Genomic DNA, 12,355 nt, shown 5'->3' with positions numbered 1-12,355 from the left:
TTCTCCATGTGACCACATTGGTTGTCTCCAGATGCTCCCATTGCCTCCCACATCCCAAGGACGTGTGGGTGTGTAGGTTGATTGGACTCCGTAAATTAACTCTAGTGCATAGGGAGTGGATGAGAATGTGGAATAACATAGAACGAATGTGAACAGGTGATCGGTGGTTGGTGGGCCCGTTTCCATGATGTTTCTTTCAATCGATTTATTCTCATGAACCAATTTATTCTTCTAAAAATAAGCTACCTGTCCACTGGGTCTTATGACTACTGTTCACATACTCACTAGCAGAACTATATTTATGCTGCTTGAGCTTGCCCTGAAACTACATATACAGTACTCTTTCACAGTGGTTGGCCAATGTATATTGTTATATCGAGAATGGGAGAATCACAGTTCCCGAAACCTTTGAATTTACATTTATTTACCAATCGATCTCCAGTGAACTTTATAAACCAAGTTTAACAACATATTGGACTTCGCACTTGAAGAGATGAAAGACAAATCGGCCCAAGACATCTCAAACTGTTTTATTCCAGAATTATTTTACACCTTAAACTGAGCTTTAACTGTCAAAAAGATCACAAAATTAAGCTAAAGTACCACAGATTATAACATAAATTGTTTTTAAGTTTCAAAACTATTGTACAAGTTTGTATTAATACAAGTTTTCATTGGATCAGATAGTGCAAATGTTTTAGACAATCTATCATGAAAGTGCATTCCCTGTTGTAATTCAGCCAATTTACATAAAGCAAGGTTGTACAAACAATGATGCAACCACATGATACATTTTTTTGACACTTCTTGAAAGATTTAAAGCCAGAAAATGAGAATTTCAATCACTAGTAATAATTATCAACGAACCAATTAGCCATTTTGACACTTGCATTACAATTTATAACCATTTTAAATTATGGAAACTGATTTTTGAGAGAATTCATAAATTTCTCGGAAAGAACAAAAGGTCAATTCAAGCAGCATTCACATTTTCAAACATCATGATCCAATTTTCATAAAGCAGCACAGATTTAACATTTCATACGCAGAAGACCCTATAGGTTGATAAATGCATGACTAGGTATAATTCCAAGACTTGCATGGATCACAGTAGCATAAATGTAAACGTGAAATCACCAAAGATTTTCATTCCAATCCATAAAAAGAATGGCCATTCCATCATCAAAATTACTGAATAATGATTATTCCTTACATACTATCTTCCTCATGAATCGGATTGATTCGGAACTGACCTTTGGAACCCCGTCTTTCCTTTGCTTCATAACAGTCCAAACAGACCACAAATCCGCATTTCTGGCAAACCCAATGGATATTAAACAGTGTGGCTTCACAGGCATCACACATTTCTTGAACTCCTTTTACTGCTCTCTTCCAGGCTAGTTTGGCTGAAATACAAAATAAACAATGTTACTATACACAGAAGCTTTCAGTTAATAGGGAAAAGTTCACCAGTTTTGACTGCATTTTGTTTAGGCTATATCGAAAATTATTAATGTTTAAAAGTAATAATGAATGAATGTATTAAATGTTCTATGAATCATAAAAGCAATGTCATATCTGGCACAATATAAAAATATACTGAGGCCCATATCACAAAACATGCAAATAGGACGATTTATCCACGCTATCTATACTTACAATTTCAACATTTTCTTCCAAAACACAAAGTTCTATTTCCAATTCTTGAAGCAAACATCTTTGTCAACTCAACATTAATAACCAATTCGGCAGTACCATTTACATTACAAGAATTTAATAAAATTGCACATATTAAACATATCAAAATAGAAACCTCAGCACTCTGACTGAAATGGTCATTAAGGTTTAAATATTACCATCTGGTTTAAACCATGTCATAGCAGTCTTCTCAGATCTCTCTATTTGACAAAATTTATCTCCAACATTTTTCAATATATATTTGGAAGATTCGGTGTCCAAATTCAGATTTGTGGTATATCTCGGTAACCACAAGTTTACTGCTTCATCATCATACTGGTCAGGAGTTGAAAACCCGTCTGCCCTTAGTACTGTATTCTTACTGAATGCTAGTCTGAGAAAATAAAAATGAGAAAATATAACAACACAAATTACAATTTATTGCTTTCAATAAATATAACTTCTTTCTCGGAAACTAAGTGTGGAATCTCAGCACATTAGGCATTTTTTTTTCAATTTGAGCCATCTACTTGAACTCACATTCCTTTTTTCTGTGAATGCCTAACACCAAATCTTTATCCAATTATATTTTAAATATCTTATAATTTAATATAATATTGTAACTACAGACTCAACACTGTGGAACGGCACAGTGGCACAGCGGTAGAGTTACTGCCTTACAGTGCCAGCAACCCGGGTTTACTCCTGAGTACGGGTGCTGTCTGTACGGAGTTGATATGTTCTCCCTGTGACTGTGTGGGATTTCTCCAGGTGCTCTGGTTCCCTTCCACATTCCAAAGACGTGTAGGTTTGTAGGTTAATTGGCTTCAGTAAATCGTCCTTAGTGTGTTGGATAAAACTTGTGTGCACCAGGGTGATCGTTGGACAGTGCAGACTCGATGGGCAGAAAGGTGCTATTTGTGGTGCTATTTCCCAGTTCATGTTGCGTTGTTTAGTTTATTATTAAATAATCCATGGGAAAATCATTAACTTCTTAAAACTTGATAATTTTAAAATCATTTTAGCCCATTAAAAAGCTCCAGTTTTGACTACATCCTTTATGAATATAATCTTTCATGGTGTTCTGATTTGTCTTCTTAAGCTCCAATAATTTTATAATTTGTTGTCGAAATCAGAAACGTATTAACAAATATTATGTTAGAATTTTGTTAATCTGACTTCAGTATCTTCTTGTTATAATTATTTGTTTATATCAGGTAAAGAAGGGAAATCAGAATTTATTTTTAGTGTTGGTAAAAATTAAATGACTCCTAATCTATATTTACTTTGCTTTCAAAAGATGAACATTCACTCACCATCAATGGCAATTTTGCGTTACTCAGATGTATTATTTCAATGACTTTTTTGTGGTCTTTTAAAAATTTTGTTCATTAGAGTATCAAAAGGTAAAGGAGAAATCTAATTGTGTTCATCATCCTCACTGGTCTAGCGGTCCCCTAGCCAGAGGAAAGGGAGTGGAACAGAGAGACTGATGTGTGAAAGACAGCACCGGACAAGGGGCCCAGTAAGTGAAAAGGATGTGTTGCAAACATCATCTGGTGAGCTAGAAGTGAAACTACCCAGATTTCTGAACAGTCTAAAAGCAAAGTATAGATATTTAAAAGGTTTTGCTCCAGGTTACCCACGTGGTATTATTATTGTATGAATGAATGAATAAGTTTATTGGCCAAGTATTCACATGCAAGGAATTCGCCTTGGTGCTCCGCCCGCAAGTGACAACATGACATAGTGACAGTTAAGAATGATACATAAAACATTATTGAGAGTTTTCAGACAACACACACATACAAAACAGCAAGAAGCAGTACACCGTGGCAGCCATCGTCGGCGCTAGCAGCAGCAGCTACACTGCAAGCAGCTGCACTTATTCTTCTCGTTTATACATGGCAGAAGAGTTGTACTTATCGGATACTCAGCATTATGTTTTCTCGCATAACCTTTGCCTTATATAATCTATGGGTCTCCTTTGTGTTCTTTTCACTGTTGTTTTTTTCAGTGTTAATCACCTTTGCAGAAGATATGTTCCAGAAATCTTTGCTTTCAAATGTTTGAGCACAGCCAAACTGATGTTGAACTTAGTATTATTCTCTCTGAGAACTAAAACCCCTTGTTATATTATGCATCTTGTGCTCTTAAATTTTGCAGGTCTAGAATATCTCAGATTATGTAAACTAATTATCTCCTTATCCCTTTTATAAAAAATTGAAAAATTAGTATTTATGGATAATAAATAATTGTCTTCTTTATTATTTATGCCGAGATGCTAGACCACGCTCTGAATTATGAAGTTAACTTGATTTGTTTCAATTTAATCAGAAAAACGAGCTTTTACTTTTTTTGTTGCATTATGATTGTGTAGAACCCAAACTCATATTTACATACCGGCGAAAGTAGTAGAATCTGCAGAATACAGCTGAATGACTGAATTCCTCATTTTTTCTATAACGAATCATACGACATTCCCTGCACTTTTGAAGATTTGAGGCTATCTCAGAGCATGAACCATCTTGCAGAAAAGATTCTCCAGACTGCTTGAGCTTTTTAACTTTCCTCCAGTCTTTTAAGACAGAGCGTGGTAAACCATCTGCAAAAGTAGAACAAACATTTTAAGAACTACAGCACAGAGTATGAGTCATACAGTACAGAAATGGGCCATTCATCCCACCACATACATGCTGACTGTTGTACCTATCTTTACTGACCCCATTTGTCTCGTTAGGTCCATAGCCTTCTAATCCACAGTAAATCAAGTGCCTGCCTAAATGCCTCTTAAAATGCTGTGATTGTATCTTCTTCCAGCTCATTCCAGCTATCAGCCATTCTGTGTGAAATACATTTTCCTTTTATCGCTAAACCACCTCTCTCTTGCGTCAAACCATTGGCTTCTACCTACCTTAACTAGGCCTTTCATAATCTTGTATATTTCTATTGGGTCACCTTTCAGCCTTCTTTCCAGGAAATACAAATCCAGCCTATCCAATCTCTGCTTATAACAAAAGCCCTCCAATCCAAGCAACATCCAGGTGAATCTCCCCTGTACATCTCCAGAGCAATGACATTCTTCTTACAGTAGAATAATTTAAAGATCTTAAAACTAGATCAGCTACCCAATGCAATTATGAAAAGAAATTCAATACATGTTAATTTGTGGGTTGATAGGTCAGAACTGTCTGTAAATGTGGTTCACTAAACATGTCCCTTTCTGCAAGGGACATTTCATTCAGTTAGCAATTAATTAGCAATTAATTAGCAATTTTGATTCCATAATTGACTCTTCATGGGCCTGTCCTATTTAGGCGATTTTTCAGTCGACTGCCGGCGACTGTCAAGTCGTAGCAGGTCGCTGAAAAACCAGCGACTGGAACGGCGACTGTCAGAGTGGAACATACATACACACATCGCTTCCTTCACCAGCCAGTTGTAGAGGCGGGGGACAGGGCAAGTGGGGGGAACGCTGTCTGAGTGAAAGGCCAATGTGATACAGACACACACCGCAATGAACAGGAAGGTTGACGCTGTAATTAAGATGCTGAAAGCACAGTGTACGGGAAGGGTCACTTAAGTCCTTTAAAAGAGGGGGGGAGACGGGATGGGGAGAAGGAGTGGAGACAACTTTTAAGAAGCCAGAGATATACAGCTGTGAAGCTCGGCGGACATTAACATTACCGGTCTGTTATCCTTGGTTCTGAAAACTACTGTTTACGTTTTTTTCCACAATGAGCCAATGAAATTCACCAGTCAGCACCGGCGACGACCTACGACCTCCTGGCGACCCACTACCACTGCACCTATGGCACGAGAATTCTCACTACTCTTCATGGCAACATGTTGAAAATTTAGCGGCGACCAGAATGAAGCTGCGACTAGTTCTGAGAATGCGGGAACTACTCACGACCATGAAGGTGACTCCCCGGCAACCAGCCGCGAACATGTGGCGACCGCATAGTCTCCTGTAGTCGCCTAAGTGGGGCAGGCCCATAACTTTAAGACCAAATAATAAAATAGTACTGCCCTGTCATCTCAACCTTGATCACACGAACAAATATTAAAATGAATAGTTCATTCAAATGCTTGGTTATCCACAAGGCTTATGTCAACATTTCACAACATCCAATTATCAGGGTACATAATTCCTACATGTTAATAATTTGGAACTATAAATGCAAATCAAATTATACATTAATTGAACTTTAGCCGACTTACTGCTCTGAAGTTTATTTTTCTTTTCCTTTGTATTCCTATACAATGTGCCATTTGGCTTTATTTCCACGTCCTCCCTCTCAGTTCCAGCTTTTCGTCTTTGCAGGTCATTTTGTCTCTTTTTGTAGGTTGGTTTGGGTTGGCGTTTGACACGGTGCTCCAATTTATGTTCAAATTCATCTGATACATCGAAGTCATCTGACACATCAGATTCATAAGTTCTTTTTGTTCCTCTGGGTTTTCTTTCTTCCTGCTCACCTTTCCCTTCATCAGGTTGAGCCTTCTTGTCTACATCATTTGTTGTGGAAGCCGAAGAATTAATCGTAATTGGCTTCTTTGCATCATTCCCTGTAGTCCCTGAATTTTCAATTTTACATGTGTTTTTGTCTTCTTCAGAATGTCTAGTTAGCCAAGCTTTTTTCAGTTTTGTGTGAAAACTCGGTTGATTGGATTGAGGAATCTGACCATTAGTGACAGAATTTACTTTACAAAATAAACCTAATGTTCCAGTATTTTTGGGAGGTAGAGATACTGAACTTTTATAATATTTAAGACTTGCAGATTCATTGTTATTAGGAAGAGTACTTCCAGAGAAGGCCATAGCCAGCGCTGCTTTGTGTTTCTTCAACTGGTAATAATCAGTTGTGCTTGAGATTCCTGTGTCACTTTGCACAGTGCTTCCTGTTCTTGCAGCAACTGCTAAACAAATTGCAGTAGATGTGGTATCAATCATGCATTCTTGTACCTGTGTTTTGAAACGATCTGAAGATTTGGGAATAATTTGTCCTGCTATACTATTGACTGGGGTGTACGATTGACATGAGGTTGTATTTGTTTCTTCGCCACTTACAATGTTAATTGGTGTGGCTACAGAAGTTGAGGGGCAAGCACTGCTATTATTGAAAGAGTTGGTGACAGTACTGAAGCTTGAATTGTTGTCTGGAAGAAAAATCTTTAACTTTTTCTCATGTTCTCCACTTGCAGTATCCAAGTTTAAGTTAGGCAATATAACTTTACATACTTCTTTGAATTTTGAATCAAATAAATTTGTTTGCCTTACTAACCGTGCAGAATCCTTGGCATTACATTGAATTTCGGCTTTAATTTCATGCTTAACTGTGGACGATGGTCTTACAATTACAGATGCTGGGGGAACTTGTATTACATCGCTGTTTCTGTTTTCCAAATGGCAAACAGGCTTACGAATAAATCCTGTACTAGTGTTCCAGCTGTCATTAGAAGCGATTGTTTGATTGTTTGTGCAATTTTTTACTCCGGGCCTTGGCTCTGGCAATAAAGTTGGAGGTTTCTGCAAATCAGAAAGCTTAGCCGCATTGACAGGGAGTACTGGAGTTAAGGTCGGTGGGGACAGATTGCGGTAATTACCTTCCTTCCGTTCCATAATGTGATGAGATGGATGATGGTAAATAGGGGCTCTTTGCAGAGATGGCATACCTCTCATAGAATTTGATGGCAAAACTGGCAACTGTTCTGTCGTTCCCCTGTGATCAGATGTATTTGAGATGGCATTCTGAGAAGTCACCTGATGGGAAAACTGTTCTGTATGTTTGCCACCTGATCCCTCACCTTTAGGTTGATGCTTAATAAGTGGAGGCGGTTTGGAAAGAGTCTTATTATAGGAAAGGAGAGCATGGGTTGAAGAATTAGTTTTCTCAGCATAAGGACATGCATCTTTAGACAGATATAACCGAGGTGGCTCATTTATAATACTGTTTGACAAAGTAGTAAAATAGTTGCTCTGGGGCACAGAATGAGGTACCGAGTTCTTTGATGCATAAAGTTGGATTGCATAATACTTCGTTTCTCTATCTTGTTTTATGTTCTGGGGTTTTAAATCAGTAGGCAAAGATGGAATTCTAGAAAGGCCATATTTCACACATTCATTTGGCTTGACTGTGGAAGCAAGACGAGCTACTTCAATGCTCTCCTGCAGAATCTTACGACTCTCTTCTTTATACATATTGTGACTGTCAATTTGTTCCGGGAGTGATCTTTTTGGCTTATTCTGACAAAGAACGGTGTTCATAAATCCTTGGGTCAGCTGGCTTTCCACTCCGTGTGAATGTCCATCATGATTAAATTCAAGCTTCATTTGAGCAGAAGTAACAGAATGGAATGAATCAATTACAGTTTTCTTGTCAATTTCTCTATTTAAAAAGCAAAAGAAACAGATGCAATGATTATAACAATGATTTCCCTGGCAGAATATTCACATTCAAATTTCTGCAATTTTTTTTGCATAAATATTCATTTTCACCTTATAACACAAGCATGTTTTAAACATAATAATTCATTTGTTAATGAATCAACGTGAAAATAACTTTTATCCATTGCATTGTGTTTCAATATTCCACACACAGCATTTGGACCAGTCATCAGATAGAACTTTAATTTATACAGTATTTTTCACGGTCAATATATTCCAAATTATAGAGCCACAAGAGTGACTGCAGATGCTTGTATCTGCAACAAACTGCTGGCAGAACTCAGCGGGCCAAGCAGCATCCGTGGAGGCAAAGGGATGGTTGATAGTTTGTCAGAGACCTTGTTTCAGCACCAATCCTTCACAGATGCTGCTTGGCCCATTGAGTTCCTCCAGCAGTTTGTTCAAATCACATAGATTCAAAGTTCAAATCAATTTTTAAATATTAAGTTGTGGTGTATTATATGAATTGCACGGTCAATTATTTAAAACTTTTCTCATATGTTTCTAAATGCTTCTTATCATTATATTTATAAAGCATGAAAGTGCCTTCTGACCACATGGCATCAGGTCAATTAGTCGGCAGGACTTATTTCTGTTTCTTTGCACATGAGGCAAATGCAATGGGGTGACTGGAAAGTGCAGTCGAGGTCCAGCATTTTCCAGCTCAGCAACAAGGTTATCAATGCTCACCCTCATTAGGTTGCAAATCATAGACCAACGTTCAGTGTCAGAATGCATAGAGTCAAATGTATTGAAAATATACTTTTAAAAACGTGGAGTTTTATTTTTTATTTTAATAACCCCTGGAGATATATATTTTAAATATTTAACTATCCTTTTTTCTTTTACTACACAAACCAATCACTCTTCCCCCCCCCCCCCCCCCCCCCCCCCCCCCCCCCCCCCCCCCCCCCCCCCCCCCTCCCTTATTTTCTTTTCTGTACTACTTGGCACTCTAATTTATACTTCCTAGTTTAGACACTTCCCTCCTCATTAATAAAAGGAGTTCCAAGCCATTGGGAGTGAAAGGCAAAGTAGAACATGGCAGTAAGCTGGCAAAAACATAATTGTAGGACCTTATCATGATATGCAAAATGGAAAAAAAGTAACATTCAGCAGCAGGGCAGCTTTGAAGGGCCTCGTGGCCAAGTCATGCTCACATTTTTTTGTGGTCCTGATGTTTTTACAGGCTGAGTCAGGATAAATTATATTGCGGAAGAAAAGAAATATTGTGTCTGTCTGTCCTCATAAAGGACAATGCAGGAAACCTGAAAATTGTGAACTATACAAGTTTAGAGTAAATTAATGTTAGTTAAATAAAATCATACTGGAGAAATTAATAGAAGTGAAAGATAAAAATCCCCAAGACCAAAAGACACACATCCTTTTGAAGGAAATGCTGTGGCAGGTATCTTTAAAAATCACATATTCTAGAAATGAGCTGAAAGATCAGAAGGTAGCAAATGGAACCACACTCTGTAGGAAAGGAGGGAGAGAGAAAACACCAAACTATAGACTGGTTAACATCAGTAACAGTGAAAGTAGTCAAATAAAAGTAGGGAAATAGGCTCTTTGGTCCAACTCGTTCCTGCCAACCAAGCTGCCCAATTTTGGTCGGCATGGATGAGTTGGGCCATAGGGCCTGCTTCCATGCAGTATGACTATGATTTTATACACTTTCCTTAAGATCACCTTTCAGCCTCCTTCTCTCCAAGGAATATAGCAGAAGGGCACCTCTAGGAGGTGATAGATGGCACATTTGAAGGTGTAGATTGAATAGGCCACTGGTCCGTGAGCAAAAAACATTGTTGGAGGGACTCAGGCAGGGGGTGAGGCAGCATCTGCCAGTGGAATGGACAGACAACCTTTCGGATCAAATAGGAGGATATATACTGTAAATAGAAGGACACAAAGGAATGTTGAAGAGAGACCTAGGGGTCCACGTCTAGTTTCTTGAGAGTGGCAATATCAGTCGATTGGATGATAAAGGCAGCATATGGCATACTTGCCTTCATTATGTCGGGCATACGATGTTGCAATTTTAGATAGGACTGGTTAGGCCTTGCATGGAGTATTATGCGCAGTTCTAATCACCACACTGCATGAATGATGTAATTACAATGGGGAAAACCAGGACATTGCCGAGATTGGAAGACTTCAGTTATGGGGAGAGATTGGATAGGCTGGGTTTGTTTTCTTTGGAGTAAATGGGGGCTGAGGGAGGGGCCTAATAGAAGTATTTTACGATTTAAGAGGCCTAGATCATCAAAATATTTTCCCATGGTATGGATATCAAAAAGAGACTGTTTGTTTAGGTCGAGGGTTTTAAAGGATATCAGAGAGGTGATTATGTATTGTAAAAGACAGTGGTTGATATCTGGAATGTGTTTCCAAAGAAGATGTAATTCCTATCTTTAAATAACATTTGGACAGATACAATGTTTAAGAAAGAACTGCAGATGCTGGAAAAATCGAAGGTAGACAAAAATGCTGGAGAAACTCAGTGGGTAAGACAGCATCTATGGAGCGAAGGAATAGGTGACTGATGTGGGGGGATGGGGGGCAGGAAGAAGAAAGGAAGAGGCAGAAACCAGCCCACCCCTGGCACTTTCCCTTGCAACCGCGGGAAATGCTGCACTTGTCGCTTTACCTTCCCCCCTCAACTCCATCCAGGGACCCAAACAGTCTTTCCAGGTGAGGCAGAGGTTCACCTGCACCTCCTCCAACCTCATCTATTTCATGCTCTAGGTGTCAACTGCTCTATATCGTTGAGACCAAGCGCAGGCTTGGCGATTGCTTCGCCCAACACCTCCGCACAGTGAACAAAGCTGATCTCCCAATGGCTCAGCACTTCAACTCCCCCTCCCATTCCGAATCCGACTATTCTGTCCTCCATGGCCAGAGTGAGTCCCACTGCAAATTGGAGGAGCAGCACCTCATATTTCGCTTGGGTAGTTTACATCCCAGTGGTATGAACATTGACCTCCAATTTCAAGTAGTCCTTGCTTTCTCCCTCCTTTCCCTCCCCTTCCCAGCTTTCCCACGGCCTACTGTCTCCGCCTCTTCCTTTCTTCTTCCTGGCCCCCCGCCCCCACATCAGTCTGAAGAAGGGTCTTGACCCGAAACGTCACCCATTCCTTCGCTCCATAGATGCTGCCTCACCCGCTGAGTTTCTCCAGCATTTTTGTCTACCTTTGGACAGATACAAGTAGGTAAGGCATAATACGATCCTAACGCAGGCTAATGGAATTGGTATATATGGACAAAATGGTTGGTATGGGTGTGGTGGGCCAAATAACCTATTTCTACTGTCCAACCCTAAGGCTATGACGATGAAAATCAGTTGAAGTGGTTAATTTGGCTTCTCAGTAGAAAAATGTGACATTGTCCACATTGGTAGAGGTAGCAAAAAGGTGAAAGAATTTTAAATGGAGAGCGATTAAAAGGTGTTAGTGCTCAGACATACTCACAGATCACTTAAAGTTAACACACAGATATAGCAAGCAATTCAGAAGGCAAACAACAGGAGAATCTGAGTACAATTATTATTAACGAGAGCCATGGTAAGACAAATCTGGAGTAGTGAATACAGATTTGGTCTCTTGAGGCAAAGACTAATATATTAGCAATAGGAATGAAGCAATGGTGAACAAATTAATTCCTGTGATGTAAGATTTGTCATGAGAGGAGAGAATAAGCAAAATGGGCTTAAATGAAAAGACTGAGAGGACATTACATTGAACAATACAAACATTTTAAGGGACTTTACAGGGTTTAGTTTAGTTTATTATTGCCACATGTACTGAGGTTCAGTGAAAAACTTTTGTTTGCATGATATCCAGTCAATGAAAAGACTACATGATTATAATCAAGCCGGTCACAGTGTACAGATAAAGGATATAACATTTAGTGCAAGATAAGGTCCAATTAAAGATATGCTTAGGAAGGAACTGCAGATGCTGTTTTCAACCAAAGATGGACACAAAAAGCTGGAGTAACTCAGCGGGTCAGACAGCATCTCTCGAGAAAAGGAATAGGTGGCGCTTTGGGTCGAGACCCTTCTGAAGAGGAAAGTTCAAAGGTCTCCAATGAGGTAGATGGGAGGTCAAGATTGCACTCTAGCCGATAAGAAGACCTTTCAATAGTCTGATAACAGCTGGGAAGAAACTGTCCCTGAATTTGGAGGTCTGCGTTTTCAAACTTCTGTACTTCTTGCCGGGACTCTTGATG

At 39.1% G+C, this 12,355-nt stretch overlaps 1 protein-coding gene and 1 long non-coding RNA gene across 6 annotated transcripts in view; one reads left to right on the top strand and one right to left on the bottom strand.

Annotated features, from left to right (window-relative positions):
• Positions 1 to 12,355, bottom strand: part of jmjd1c (jumonji domain containing 1C) — a 120,277-nt gene that overhangs the window by 22,646 nt on the left and 85,276 nt on the right. For all 5 annotated transcript variants that reach the window (XM_033034273.1, XM_033034275.1, XM_033034277.1 and 2 more), the window contains 4 exons: positions 5,902 to 8,066; positions 4,081 to 4,282; positions 1,857 to 2,071; positions 1,254 to 1,406 (listed from right to left, as the gene is read on the bottom strand). In XM_033034273.1, coding sequence (XP_032890164.1) covers positions 1,254 to 1,406; positions 1,857 to 2,071; positions 4,081 to 4,282; positions 5,902 to 8,066 — 2,735 coding nt within the window. The remainder of the gene's footprint in view (positions 1 to 1,253; positions 1,407 to 1,856; positions 2,072 to 4,080; positions 4,283 to 5,901; positions 8,067 to 12,355) is intronic.
• Positions 41 to 12,301, top strand: LOC116981322. Its single transcript, XR_004414210.1, has 3 exons — positions 41 to 90; positions 9,315 to 9,319; positions 12,290 to 12,301. It is a non-coding gene; the product is annotated as an uncharacterized LOC116981322 (long non-coding RNA).

Source organism: Amblyraja radiata, chromosome 15 (assembly GCF_010909765.2).
Source record: "Amblyraja radiata isolate CabotCenter1 chromosome 15, sAmbRad1.1.pri, whole genome shotgun sequence".
Classification (NCBI taxonomy): Eukaryota; Metazoa; Chordata; class Chondrichthyes; order Rajiformes; family Rajidae; genus Amblyraja; species Amblyraja radiata.
The sequence above is the reverse complement of the archived record's forward strand: the minus strand, read 5'-3'. Positions and strand labels throughout refer to the sequence as shown.